Raw genomic sequence first — 12,695 nt, forward strand, 5'->3', positions numbered from 1 at the left:
AGACATCATGGTCAATAAAAGGGTCCAAAATTCAGTACTTGGATGCAATCTCAAAATGACAGAATGATCTCTGTTCATTTCCAAGGCAAACCATTCAATATCACGGTAATCTAAGCCTATGCCCCAACCCATAACGCTGAAGAAGCTGAAGTTGAACAGTTCTACGAAGACCTACAAGACCTTTTAGAACTAACACCCAAAAAAGATGTTCTTTTCATTATAGGGGACTGGAATGCAAAAGTAGGAAGTCAAGAAACACCTGGAGTAACAGGCAAATTTGGCCTTGGAGTACAGAATGAAGCAGGGCAAAGGCTAATAGGGTTTTGCCAAGAGTATGCACTGGTCATAGCAAACACCCTCTTCCAACAACACAAGAGAAGACTCTACACATGGACATCACCAGATGGTCAACACCAAAATCAGATTGATTATATTCTTTGCAGCCAAAGATGGAGAAGCTCTATACAGTCGGCAAAAACAAGATCGGGAGCTGACTGTGGCTCAGATCATGAACTCCCTATTGGCAAATTCAGACTTAAACTGAAGAAAGTAGGGAAAACCACTAACCATTCAGGTATGATCCAAATCAAATCCCTTATGATTATACAGTGGAAGTGAGAAATAGATTTAAGGGACTAGATCTGATGGACAGAGTGCCTGATGAACTATGGATGGAGGTTCGTGACATTGTACAGGAGACAGGGATCAAGACCATCCCCATGGAAAAGAAATGCAAAAAGGCAAAATGGTTGTCTGAGGAGGCCTTATAAATAGCTATGAAAAGAAGAGAAGCAAAAAGCAAAGGAGAAAAGGAAAGATATTCCCATTTGAATTCAGAGTTCCAAAGAATAGCAAGGAGAGATAAGAAAGTCTTCCTCAGTGATCAATGCAAAGAAATAGAGGAAAACAACAGAATGGGAAAGACTAGAGATCTCTTCAAGAAAATTAGAGATACCAAAGGAACAGTTCATGCAAAGATGGGTTTGATATAGGACAGAAATGATGTGGACCTAACAGAAGTAGAATATATTAAGAAGAGGTGGCAAGAATACACAGAAGAACTGTGCAAAGAAGATCTTCATGATCCAGATAATCATGATGGTGTGATCACTCACCTAGAGCCAGACATCCTGGAATGTGAAGTCAAGTGGGCCTTAGGAAGCATCACTACAAACAAAGCTAGTGGAGGTGATGGAATTCCAGCTGAGCTATTTCAAATCCTAAAAGAAGATGGTGTGAAAGTGCTGCACTCAATATGCCAGCAAATTTGGAAAACTCAGCAGTGGCCACAGGACTGGAAAAGGTCAGTTTTCATTCCAATCCCAAAGAAAGGCAATCACAAAGAATGGTCAAACTACAGCACAATTGCACTCATCTCACACGCTAGTAAAGTAATTCTTAAAATTCTCCAAGCCAGGCTTCAGCAATATGTGAACCGTGAACTTCCAGATGTTCAAGCTGGTTTTAGAAAAGGCAGAGGAACCAGAGATCAAATTTCGAACATCTGCTGGATCATCGAAAAAGCAAGAGAATTCCAGGAAAAACATCTATTTCTGCTTTATTGACTATACCAAAGCCTTTGACTGTGTGGATCACAATAAACTGTGGAAAATTCTGAAAGAGATGGGAATACCAGACCACCTGACCTGCCTCTTGAGAAACCTATATGCAGGTTAGGAAGCAACAGTTAGAACTGGACATGGAACAACAGACTGATTCCAAATAGGAAAAGGAGTATGTCAAGGCTGTATATTGTGACTCTGCTTATTTAACTTATATGCAAAGTACATCATGAGAAACGCTGGGCTGGAAGAAGCACAAGCTGGAATCAAGATTGCCAGGAGAAATATCAATAACCTCAGATATGCAGATGACACGACCCTTATGGCAGAAAGTGAAGAGGAACTAAAAAGCCTCTTGATGAAAGTGAAAGAGGAGAGTGAAAAAGTTGGCTTAAAGCTCAACATTCAGAAAACTAAGATCATGGCATCTGGTCCCATCACTTCATGGCAAATAGATGGGGAACAGTGGAAACAGTGTCAGACTTTATTTTTGGGGCTCCAAAATCACTGCAGATGGTGATTGCAGCCATGAAATTAAAAGATGCTTACTCCTTGGAAGGAAAGTTATGACCAACCTAGATAGCATATTAAAAAGCAGAGACATCACTTTGCCAACAAAGGTCCATCTAGTCAAGGCTATGGTTTTTCCAGTGGTCATGTATGGATATGAGAGCTGGACTGTGAAGAAAGCTGAGCACCGAAAAATGGATGCTTTTGAACTGTGGTGTTGGAGAAGACTCTCGAGAGTCCCTTGGACTGCAAGGAGATCCAATGAGTCCATCCTAAAGTAGATCAGTCCTGAGTGTTCATTGGAAGGACTGATGCTGAAGCTGAAACTCCAATACTTTGGCCACCTCATGCAAAGGGTTGACTCATTGGAAAAGACCCTGATGCTGGGAGGGATTGGGGGCAGGAGAAGGGGATGACAGAGGATGAGATGGCTGGATGGCATCACCGACTCAATGGACATGAGTTTGAGTAAACTTCGGGAGTTGGTGATGGACAGGGAGGCCTGGCGTGCTGCAATTCATGGGGTCGCAAAGAGTTGGATGTGACTGACCGACTGAACTGACTGAACTGAACTGAATGTGTCAAGTATTAAGTTTAGTGCTGAAACAAAATGAAAGGTAAATGGAACACAAATGCCCGGGTAGACAAGACTGAGAGAAGTGAAGGGAGCACCACAGTCCAGAAAATAACAGAAAGTGGAAGGGACTGTACTATTGCTGGGCATACACTCTCCATGCTAAAGGGAGTGGGTATTAGTTCCCACTAATGTCCAATGAAAATGCAGCCTGAAAAACAGCAGGACTTTCAATGTTTCAGCAGATGCTCGAAATGCACATTTTAAGAAAAATATCTCCTATTCTATTTTTAAACACTTGCAATTCATTTAGGCTTTTTAAAGGTACATTGGGGGAAAATGACCACACATCAGTGATCAGGATTTAAACTAAGAGGTGAATATGTGACCTTTGTAACTTCCTTCACCCACCTCCCTGCCCCACTTGATGCTGAGGGTTTCCAAACTTCAGACCAGGGCAATCTCCTTGTCTCTGCCTGCATTTCCTTCTTTTTCAGGTGATCTCGCCTAATCCTATAGTTATACATATTTATGTACTGGTGATCCCAAAGCTTTCTACCAGTGTACTTTTCCTTGAGCTCTGAAATAGTAAATCCAACTACTTGCTGGTTATATATTGCATGCCAAACAGATAACTTGAGTCCTCCTCTCTTGTCCAAACTTGTTCTTCTCCCAGTCTTCCTCAACTCATTTTATACCTACGTCACCCATCCATTTGTTCAAGTCAAAATCTAGAAGGTGTGTTTGCTATGCCCCTTCCTTTCCCTAATCTCTTAATTTCTATGTCTCCTCGCCCCCCCAAACTGGCTCATCTCCATCCATCTCCACTGGTCCCATCCTGGTTCACACCACCATGATTTCTCATCTAAACTACCTCCAGACCCTTCTAAATATCTCCTCACTTTTACTCTTCACCCATCATAATCCAGTATCCACCTGGTCTTTTGTACATGGGAATCATAGTACGTCAGCCCCTTGCTCAAAATCAAGCAGGCAAACAACACCATTATGAACAGAAGCCTCTAGAAGTGGAAATCTCCTCACTTCAAGGATATGTTTTCAATGATGTTTCTATTGATATTTAAAATTTATGATTCTTTAGAAATAAGATAGGACTCTTCTTTCTTTCCATCTCCTTCACCCCTTCTGAACACTTTACTGGAGTAAATGCTCTCAGTTCTAACTTGCTCTGTTAATTTTTTCTCGATGGACTATGGTCTTTCTGTGTTTTTATCCTTAATGTCCTTGTCTTGCTCGAGTGGACAGTGTTTGGAAAAGGAGGGTAAAATTCTTGTTTAACTCAGTGTTGTTTAGCTCACTTCACAGCACCATCCTCTAATATGTAAAAACATACAACTTGGAGCTTATACATGTGGTAATTAGTCTCCAAGTAAGCACTGAAGTTAACAACCAGCATGTTTAGTTAAAACAAGATTAAAATGGCTCCAGTTTGTACTGGTGATTTGAGAATTACTTTTGAGAACATGTGTATTTAGTGCCACTACCCCATTGGCTTTTCAGTTGGGGCAGTGGTAAAGAACTCAGATGCCGATGTAGGAGATGTCGGTTTGATCCTTGGGTCAGGGAGATTCCCCTGGAGAAGGAAATGTCAACCCATTCTAGTATTCTTGTCTCAGAAATCCCATGGACAGAGGAATCTGTCAGGCTACAGTTCATGGGGTGCCAAAGAGTTGGACACCACTAAGCATGCATGCACATACCACACTGTAGCAATACCAAATACACAAAATGTTTTTGAGTGATTTGTATAGAACTTTTATATTTCTTGTGCTTTCACTGTCTTCATTTTGAAATAAAAATGCTCATATCATAAAGATTTCCCCCCCACCAGATATTTTCACTTTTATATCTCTTAAATATTCTTAACTTCTTAGCATTTTGATAGATTTTTGTATTCCAAAGTACATTCTGAAAAGAGTAGTTTCCATTTTATATTCAAAATAAAGAACCAAAACAACAAAGAAATCTAAATCAATTTTTTCTTGATAGCCCCTGCTAACAAGTCAGAGAAACAGGGAAAGTCAGAGAAACATAGCATGTTGAAATTACTCTAACATTAAACCACTAAGTTATAGGTTAGTACAAGTTACAACCAAAGAAAAACACTTCTCAAAAAAAAAAAAAAAAGAAAAAAAAGAAAAACGCTTCTCTATTTAATTGACTTTTTCTGGGGAAAAAGAAAAAAAAGCTTTGGGAAAGTTTCCAAATAATCATTGACTCCCCACATAGTTTGCCAATTTCAGCCCCCAGAATGGAACAGAGAAAGCAATGACTGTTTTAGTGTGAATCTGCTGCTACCTGAAAATATTAAATATAGGTTTTTATACCCAGAAATATTCCAAAATTCATTGTTTTAATAGATGCCTTATAAATAACACAGAATTCAGACTTTTAGGTTACTTAGTAACAAGATTAGAAATATTCTTAAAATGTATTTTATGGGTTTAAAAAGTATGAATACAGTTTTATAATAAGATATTTTTGTTTGGCAACTAATTATTCTTTTCTTCATATTTCCACCTCTACAGACACTTATTTTAATTGTTTTTTTTTATTACCTTTGATGCTCTAATAATATTGTCATTAAGATCATTGAGGAGACGGTCTGTCCTACAGAAAATAACTCAGTGTTTTGCACAAAGAGGGCCAATGTTTAACAAATGCCCAAATGAGTAAATTATTTCAAAAGACACACAAATGTGAAGAAGATTGGGCCATGGGCTAGCAGATGCAAAGTTGGCATGAAAATATACATATATATTTCTGAATATAGATTAAAGGATTTATCAAAAGTATATATCAACCTACAACCAACCTATAGTTTTTGCTTAGTTGAATGGCAGTTATCCCAGTCAATAGTTCTATATTCATAGTGATGTCTGCCTTTCTCTAGACCATAAACTTGATGAAGACAGATTGTGTATTCTGATCATCATTCTATTCCCAATGCCTATTTAGGTGCTTGCTGTAGACTGAACATTTGTGTCCCCCCACCCCCGGCTCCTCCCCAATTCATATATATTGCAGCCTGTTTCCCAATGTGATGATATTTGTAGGTGGGGCTTTCGGGGGTGATTAGGTTATGAGGGTGGAGCCCTCATGAATAGAATTAGTACCTTTATTAAAGAGGCCCAGGATAGGTCCCTTGTCCTCTTCTGCCAGGTGAGGACACAGAAAAAAGATGGCCATGGCCATGCTAAACTAGGAAGCCAACTTTCACCAGACACCAAACGTGCCAGCATCATAATTTTGGACTTCCCAGCCTCTAAAACTGTGAGAAATAAATTTCTATTGTTTACAAGCCACTCAGTCAATGGTATTGTGTTATATGGCAGCCTGAAGAGGAGTATATGTGTATTTGTGCAGTATTTTGCAAATATATATGTATATATACCTGTATATACATTTTCAATTCTTTTGTGTTTATTTATTATATATATGGTGATATTCTTATTTTGATCAAATGATAAGCCTGTGTTTAATGTAGTAAGTTCTTATTAGTATATTTGATCTTACATCCTAAAGTAAACAAAGAAGAGATTTTAGCATTAGGGTGTTGCTAATTTTTATAGTTTCATGATGAAATTCTCTGATATTTTTTAGCTAATAATTTCTAGATAATATTATTAATAGTGTATGTATTTAGATAAATGCAATTTGGAAAATATAGTTGACATTCATGGATTTTGCATTTGTAGCTGTAAATAGTATACAAAAATAGTATATGATACCTCAAAAAGAGAAAAAGAAATTATAATTTAACTTTTAATAACAGACTCATATAGTCTGAGTCCAAACAAGTTTTAAGTGAAAGAGAGAACACATATCTAGTTCTCCCACTAAACTCTGGCTCTGTAGATAGTTTATGATCATACATTATTAAATTCACTTTTGATCCTTTCTGCACCACCAGATCTTGACTCTGCAGATATTACATAAAGAACATGATAGCATTGCAGTGACCACATGTAAATCAAATATTCTTCAAAGTTTCATGCCCACATTAGGAGGATTGCTGCATCATGCCTCTGGTTGATTCTCCTGGAAGTAAGATGTTATGTGCAGTGTGGGAGCCATGAAAGCGACCAAACAAAATTTGCTACCGAAACTCAGAATCCTCTTATCTGCTGCCTCTCATTCTACAGACTAAAATTTCCCTGCAATTTGCCAAGACTGACTTGGGCTTGATTAGGAAAAGTTCCTGGATTTTGGTCCTGAATTTATTCAACAAGCATATTGATCACCTACTACGTGCCCAGTAGTATTAATTTAGGTGACAGGGATGCATTGGACAAAGATTCCTTCCCTTATGGAACTGATTTATATTCTTGTGGCAGAGATGGACACAGTTATGTAAAAATAAGTAAAGTAGATATCCAAGACTAGAGAGAAAACGGAAAAGGAGATCAGAGATAAACTGGGATACCAGAGGAGGGTAGAACATGGTAGGCAGAGTGAGTTCATTAAGAAGGTGAAAAGTGATCCTAAATTTGAGGAAGGGCAGGAGGTTAGCAAGAGAAATTGTTCCTCATCACTCATGCAACCTGGGCCAAGCAACATTTAAGCTCTGGGTCTTGATTTCCTCATTTGTACAATGGGATATTGACCTCGATGATCTATATAAAAGTCCTTTTAAGTTCTTAAATTCTGTTAACTATGATTTACTTTATGCCAACATTACAGAATGAAAGCTGTGATCCAGTTAATGTACACTAGGCCCCCACAACATGTCATGTGTTGCTAAATGCCATGGATGCTGCAGGACTTAAGAGGTGCTTGTTATGATAGTGGCAATTTAGAAGTATCTCATTACACTCATTCATGTATTTATCACATATATTCAACACCTACTATGTGCCAGGCACTACTTTCTAGCTGGAGTGTGACAAAGCTGACAGTCTAACGCTAAGCTAGGATGGAAGAGTGGTTTGGGACTCAAGAAGGAGGAAACAGCCACATTGAGTGGGGAGTGTCCACTTCTGCAAGGGATTCTAGATCTGCATTAATTTTTCTGCTCACAGAGAGATGATCTTCTGACAACTCTTTCTTTAAAAAATCTAATTGCTTTATCTCTTGAGATAAGTGACCATAAATTTCACTTAACAAAGGGTGTCACAGTGGTAAAGAATCTATCTGCTAATGCAGGAGACGCAAGAGACACAGGTTCAATTCCTGGGTCAGGAAAATCCCCTGGAGTAGGAAATGGCAACCCAATCCAGTATTCTGGCCTGGAAAGTTCCAGAGAAGCCTGATGGTCTACAGTCCATAGGGTCGCAGAGTTGGACATGACTGAGCACACACTTGGGCACATTATAAAGAAGGGGACTGCTTTCATCTCCAAGATTTCCTCTTATTCTTTTAAAAAATTTAAAGGAGCTTAGTTGTGTTTACCTGATATGTATATTAAGAGGAATATTACTTAAGTTTGGAAAAATTCACTTTCTACAAGGAAAGTAAAAGTGATCATATAATATTTAATACCATTGGGGAAATCTTAAATAGTACAATTTAAAAAGGGTAAAGAAGGCTACGTATAAAATGTTTATTTCATTAGAACTAAAGTAAGATATTGTTCTTACTGCTAGCAAATGAATTTGAAAAGCAAGAGCTTTTCCCACCAGTTTTTGTGTTCCTTTTTTATTTAAAAATCATTTTTTTTCCATAACAGTAAAGAAATAACATGGCACTAACAACTTTCATCTACTGGGAGCTTATTGTATGCTGGGTACTAAGCACTTTCCCATATATTATCTAATTTAATTATCATAAAGCTTTATGGAATAAACAGTGACTATGTCCAGTTTTATAGATGAGATAACTGAGACTGAAAGAGATTAAGTGAATTGCCCAAGGTCTAAAGCCAGAAAGTGGCATTAGGGGAAAGAGTCTTAAACTGGCAACAGGGGAAAAAATCTTAAACTGGCGGTCAGAAGGCCTGCACCTGAAATACCAGAGGCAGGAGTCGCTAGATCACTGACATGGATAAGAACAGGCAGTTACGTATTCAGTATAACTATTTTGGTTAATAGCAAATGGTCATAAAATTTCTCTGCTGTCTATATAAATGTTTCTTAAAAATTGTATTTTATAAAGTATATTCATCATCTCTGAACTTCTACTGGTAATTGAAAGTCTACAAAGAATTTTTAGATCAGATCTAAATATTTTTAAAATTGTGCTTTTGTGAGATTTAATACCCCATATAAAATTCTTCCTAATGAACTCAAGTTTCAAAGGATTTAGATATTGTTTGACTAGGCACATCATGAAATGAGGAATATAATCCATTAGTTGAGATTGTTATAGAGACAATATTAACAGTAGCCATCTCTTTCTGTAGAAGTATTTGAGGAAATTACTATCCCCATACTGCCAACAGTATATGATATATAAGCGAATACATTGATTACAGATTTTTAGCAGACTCCATGGACAAGTAGTTTGCTTTCTCATATTTATTGAATCAATTTGTAATCAAATTTGTAATCAAACTGATTCAATAAAAATTAAAGGAAGTGAGTTAGTACAAGTGCAATTTCATCTAAAACTATACCTTTCTCCATGGAAAACCAGCACAGTTTCCTTTTTCATCACTAAAAAATATGCTTCTTAATAGAAACTCTTTATATAGGAATCTATACTTGCCATTTCCCCCCCTGGTATTCTGATTTTCTTTAAAAACCAGATTAAAATTTTTTTTGCATATATATATATAGAATTTCCCATAGCTACATAAGGAAGAAATCTTCAGGAAAAAAAAATTAGGTAACTCTTATGCATGAGTTAAGGTCCAGGATGGATGCATGAGACAAGTGCTCAGGGCTGGTGCACTGGGAAGACCCAGAGGGATGGGATGGGGAGGGAGGCGGGAGGGGGGATCGGGATGGAGAACACATGTAAATCCATGGCTGATTCATGTCAATGTATGGCAAAAACCATTACAATATTGTAAAGTAATTAGCCTCCAACTGATAAAAATAAATGAAAAAGAAAAAAAAAAAAAAAAGAACATGTTAACAAAGTGTTCAGCATCTTTATCAAGGCAGCCAAGATGAATTTGAGGGTGATGTGCCTGGGGAACTTAACAGTACAAAAATTTTTTAAATTAATGGAAAATGAGAGACAGAAAAGGTGTTTTTGCAGTAAAATGAATTTTGAATAATTTTCTATTACTGAGAGAAGCTTTTACTGTTTATCAGTATGATTCAGGACTTTGAGATTCAGATTACTAATTTAATGATTTGATTGCAAAATTCTTATAAAATTTTATGCAAGTTTCAGCTCCCTTAAATTCCTTCTGGGCCATGTTTGATAAATAAAAGTTTTAAATGTGACAAAATAATCCAGTATTTCAAGTAAGTAATGAAAGATGTCTGCTTTAGTGATTACCTGCTATGCTATGAGTTTATTTTTGTGTTATAAAAGATGCCTGAAATTATGGCAGATATTTGGAAGTGTTTCTCTGAAGGGCGAGAACATGAAAGTTCAATCTGAATGCTATAATAAAGATAAAAGAAAAACTTTTATTGAATAGAAACTAATGAGAACAAATAATTGGAGCAATTTTAAAATAAATTTCAACTATGGACATAGCATGACAATATCAACCCAAATCATATTTCAGTATTAACTTCCTCAAGCAAAATGTAGATCTTGTAGTTTTATTACTTGAAAGCTCAGGGCAACTTTCTAAGAACATTAATTTACAATTAAAATGAAATGGACTAGCAAGTCATTTTTGAAAAAATCGGATAGTGCAGGCAAATAATCTGGGTAATTTTGATACCTTGTGTCAGCAATTCTTTTGTACTAAACTTCAAGAGAGTATATGGGAATGGAAAGACTGGAGCAACAGAAGTTTTTCTTGATGAGAAAACTTGAATCTGACTTATAGGCTTCCTTCAGGAATAACTTTTAAAATGCTAATATACTGTAAAATATTTTTATACTCTGCATGAAATTTAGACTTTATGATTTATACATAGTTAATAATATAACAGGTATCTAGTCTAGTAATAACTTAAAACCATTGCTAAACTTAATTATTCTCCATGAGATTTAAAACTGTTGTTAACAATTATTAGGTATTATACTCTGGCTGAATTGACTTTGACTTGACATTAAAAGGATGATCCTTCATCAGAAATCTCTATGTGTAAATGTCTTAAGTCTCTGGGAAACAGCCTTGATTCTGCTTTTATACAGTAAAGAAAATAGCTGAGTCAGCAGCTTGCATAGTAAAATTTGTGATTATATAATTCCTTTCTATGGTCCAATAGTGAAAAATGTAAAGCTGTTAGAAACAAGAAACATAAAGGTCTGAAAGAGGACTAAAATAACTGGACATTGTCAAATTCAGAGTTCTATTTGGGTAGTCATAATACATACAGAAAAATACTTCTAGCCAGACCTACACTATCATTTGACCTTCACAAGTCATACTTTTCAACAGTGGATGCAATTTTCTCAGACTGCACTTTTGACCTTGAAGACATTGAGTTATATCTTCTCAATGTTTTATTTCTCTTAGCAAACTTATAATGCTTCTGGTCCCCAAACTGACTTCATCTAGAATTCTTATCATCATATGTTTAAACTGTTAAATTCTGTAATTCTTATTTTAAATATTCAGCATGCAAGGGCAAAGAGAAAAGCTCCAGCTCCTTTGGAACTATCTTTTTCTTATTGCATAAGTCTCTTAGCTTTCTTAATGCGGGATGTCCCTCATCTGAAGCTGGGACTGAGGAAATAGCTGCATTGTACTGCAGCCTCAAATCTGACTACAGCTCCCAGGCTCAGGATTCAGCTGAGCTGCAAAGAAACATGCAGGGAAAACATTGCTCTGTGGAAATTAAAGCGTTACCGAAGGAGATTTTAATGGGGTAAGTTCTTTTTCCTGAAACTTAGCTTGTCTGACTCATGTTCATGTTGTTTTTCTTGATGACTCTAACAGAATGACCTTACGTATAAGTTTTACCTCCTATTTCTCCCTGCTTTTGCCCTGTCTTTAAATAAACTTTCTACCCTGCATTCTACTTAGAAGATAGCAACTGAAAGGCCTTGAACAATTGCATCAACTCCATGCAGTTGGATATTCTTAAGCCAATCCACTTTAATTGTCCCTGATTCTTAGCTCTACTGTAATGCAATAGCATTCAAAAGCCAGGGAGCATGTTCACCAATTAGCAGAAAGAAAAAGAAAAAGTCAATGCAGCAGAACCAAAATTGAGAAGCACTAACGTAAATGTTAAGAAATCACTTAACATTTCTAAGTAACTTGAAATGGATTTAACTTTCATAAGAGAAGGTGCATTTTCTTACCTTGGATATGAATAACTCTGTCATGATCTACAGTATAGTTGTCTGGATGATCAGCCCAGCAGATTGAAATCAGCACCAGAAGAAGTAGACTCTTCATCTTTGTAGCCCAAATAATCTTCTTCACTGTGAGAGCATCACATACAAAGAAGCTTGTGAGATTTGGAACCCTTTGGAGTGTTGCACTGCACAACTTTTACTGCCTTATCATCCTAGAATGGGTCTGTAAAAATATTTAACCCAATCTGCTCAGAAAGTTACTGTAGCTGTCTTTGGAAGCTGAAGACTGCAGCTTTGAACAATTCCAGTTTCCCTTATGTAGTCAGAGTCCAAACAGTGTTTAACTCTATCTTTACAGAGTTGTGAATCTAGAAATTTATTTAGAACAGTATAGTTTTGATATAGAGAGCTATAGCAAGTTAAAAGAGATATGATAAAAATATAAAGACTTAAAAAAAACATTTAAACCTCTGAATTTGAAGTACAAGTTAATAAAACAATTTGATATAGCTACATATGAATATTTATCACCCAGTTTAATTTGTAACTGAATATTAAGCCAGGGCAAATAAAGAATATTTGCATGAAACTTGACATCATCATTCATTTTACATATGGCTTTCTAAGCAGGTTAGATTTGCTTGTTCTAAAAAGAAAAGAGGACACACACAAAAAATGCCTGATTAAATAGAAGCAGCACATTTGTTACA

The 12,695-nt window shown here is 36.5% G+C and overlaps 1 protein-coding gene across 2 annotated transcripts in view; it reads right to left on the bottom strand.

Annotated features, from left to right (window-relative positions):
- HAPLN1 (hyaluronan and proteoglycan link protein 1) overlaps positions 1 to 12,695 on the bottom strand; it is a 77,341-nt gene that overhangs the window by 25,420 nt on the left and 39,226 nt on the right. For both annotated transcript variants that reach the window (XM_061151960.1, XM_061151961.1), the window contains exon 2: positions 11,989 to 12,111. In XM_061151960.1, the coding sequence (XP_061007943.1) occupies positions 11,989 to 12,085 (97 nt within the window). In that variant the 5' untranslated portion in view covers positions 12,086 to 12,111. The remainder of the gene's footprint in view (positions 1 to 11,988; positions 12,112 to 12,695) is intronic.

Source organism: Dama dama, chromosome 9 (genome assembly GCF_033118175.1).
Source record: "Dama dama isolate Ldn47 chromosome 9, ASM3311817v1, whole genome shotgun sequence".
Taxonomy (NCBI): Eukaryota; Metazoa; Chordata; class Mammalia; order Artiodactyla; family Cervidae; genus Dama; species Dama dama.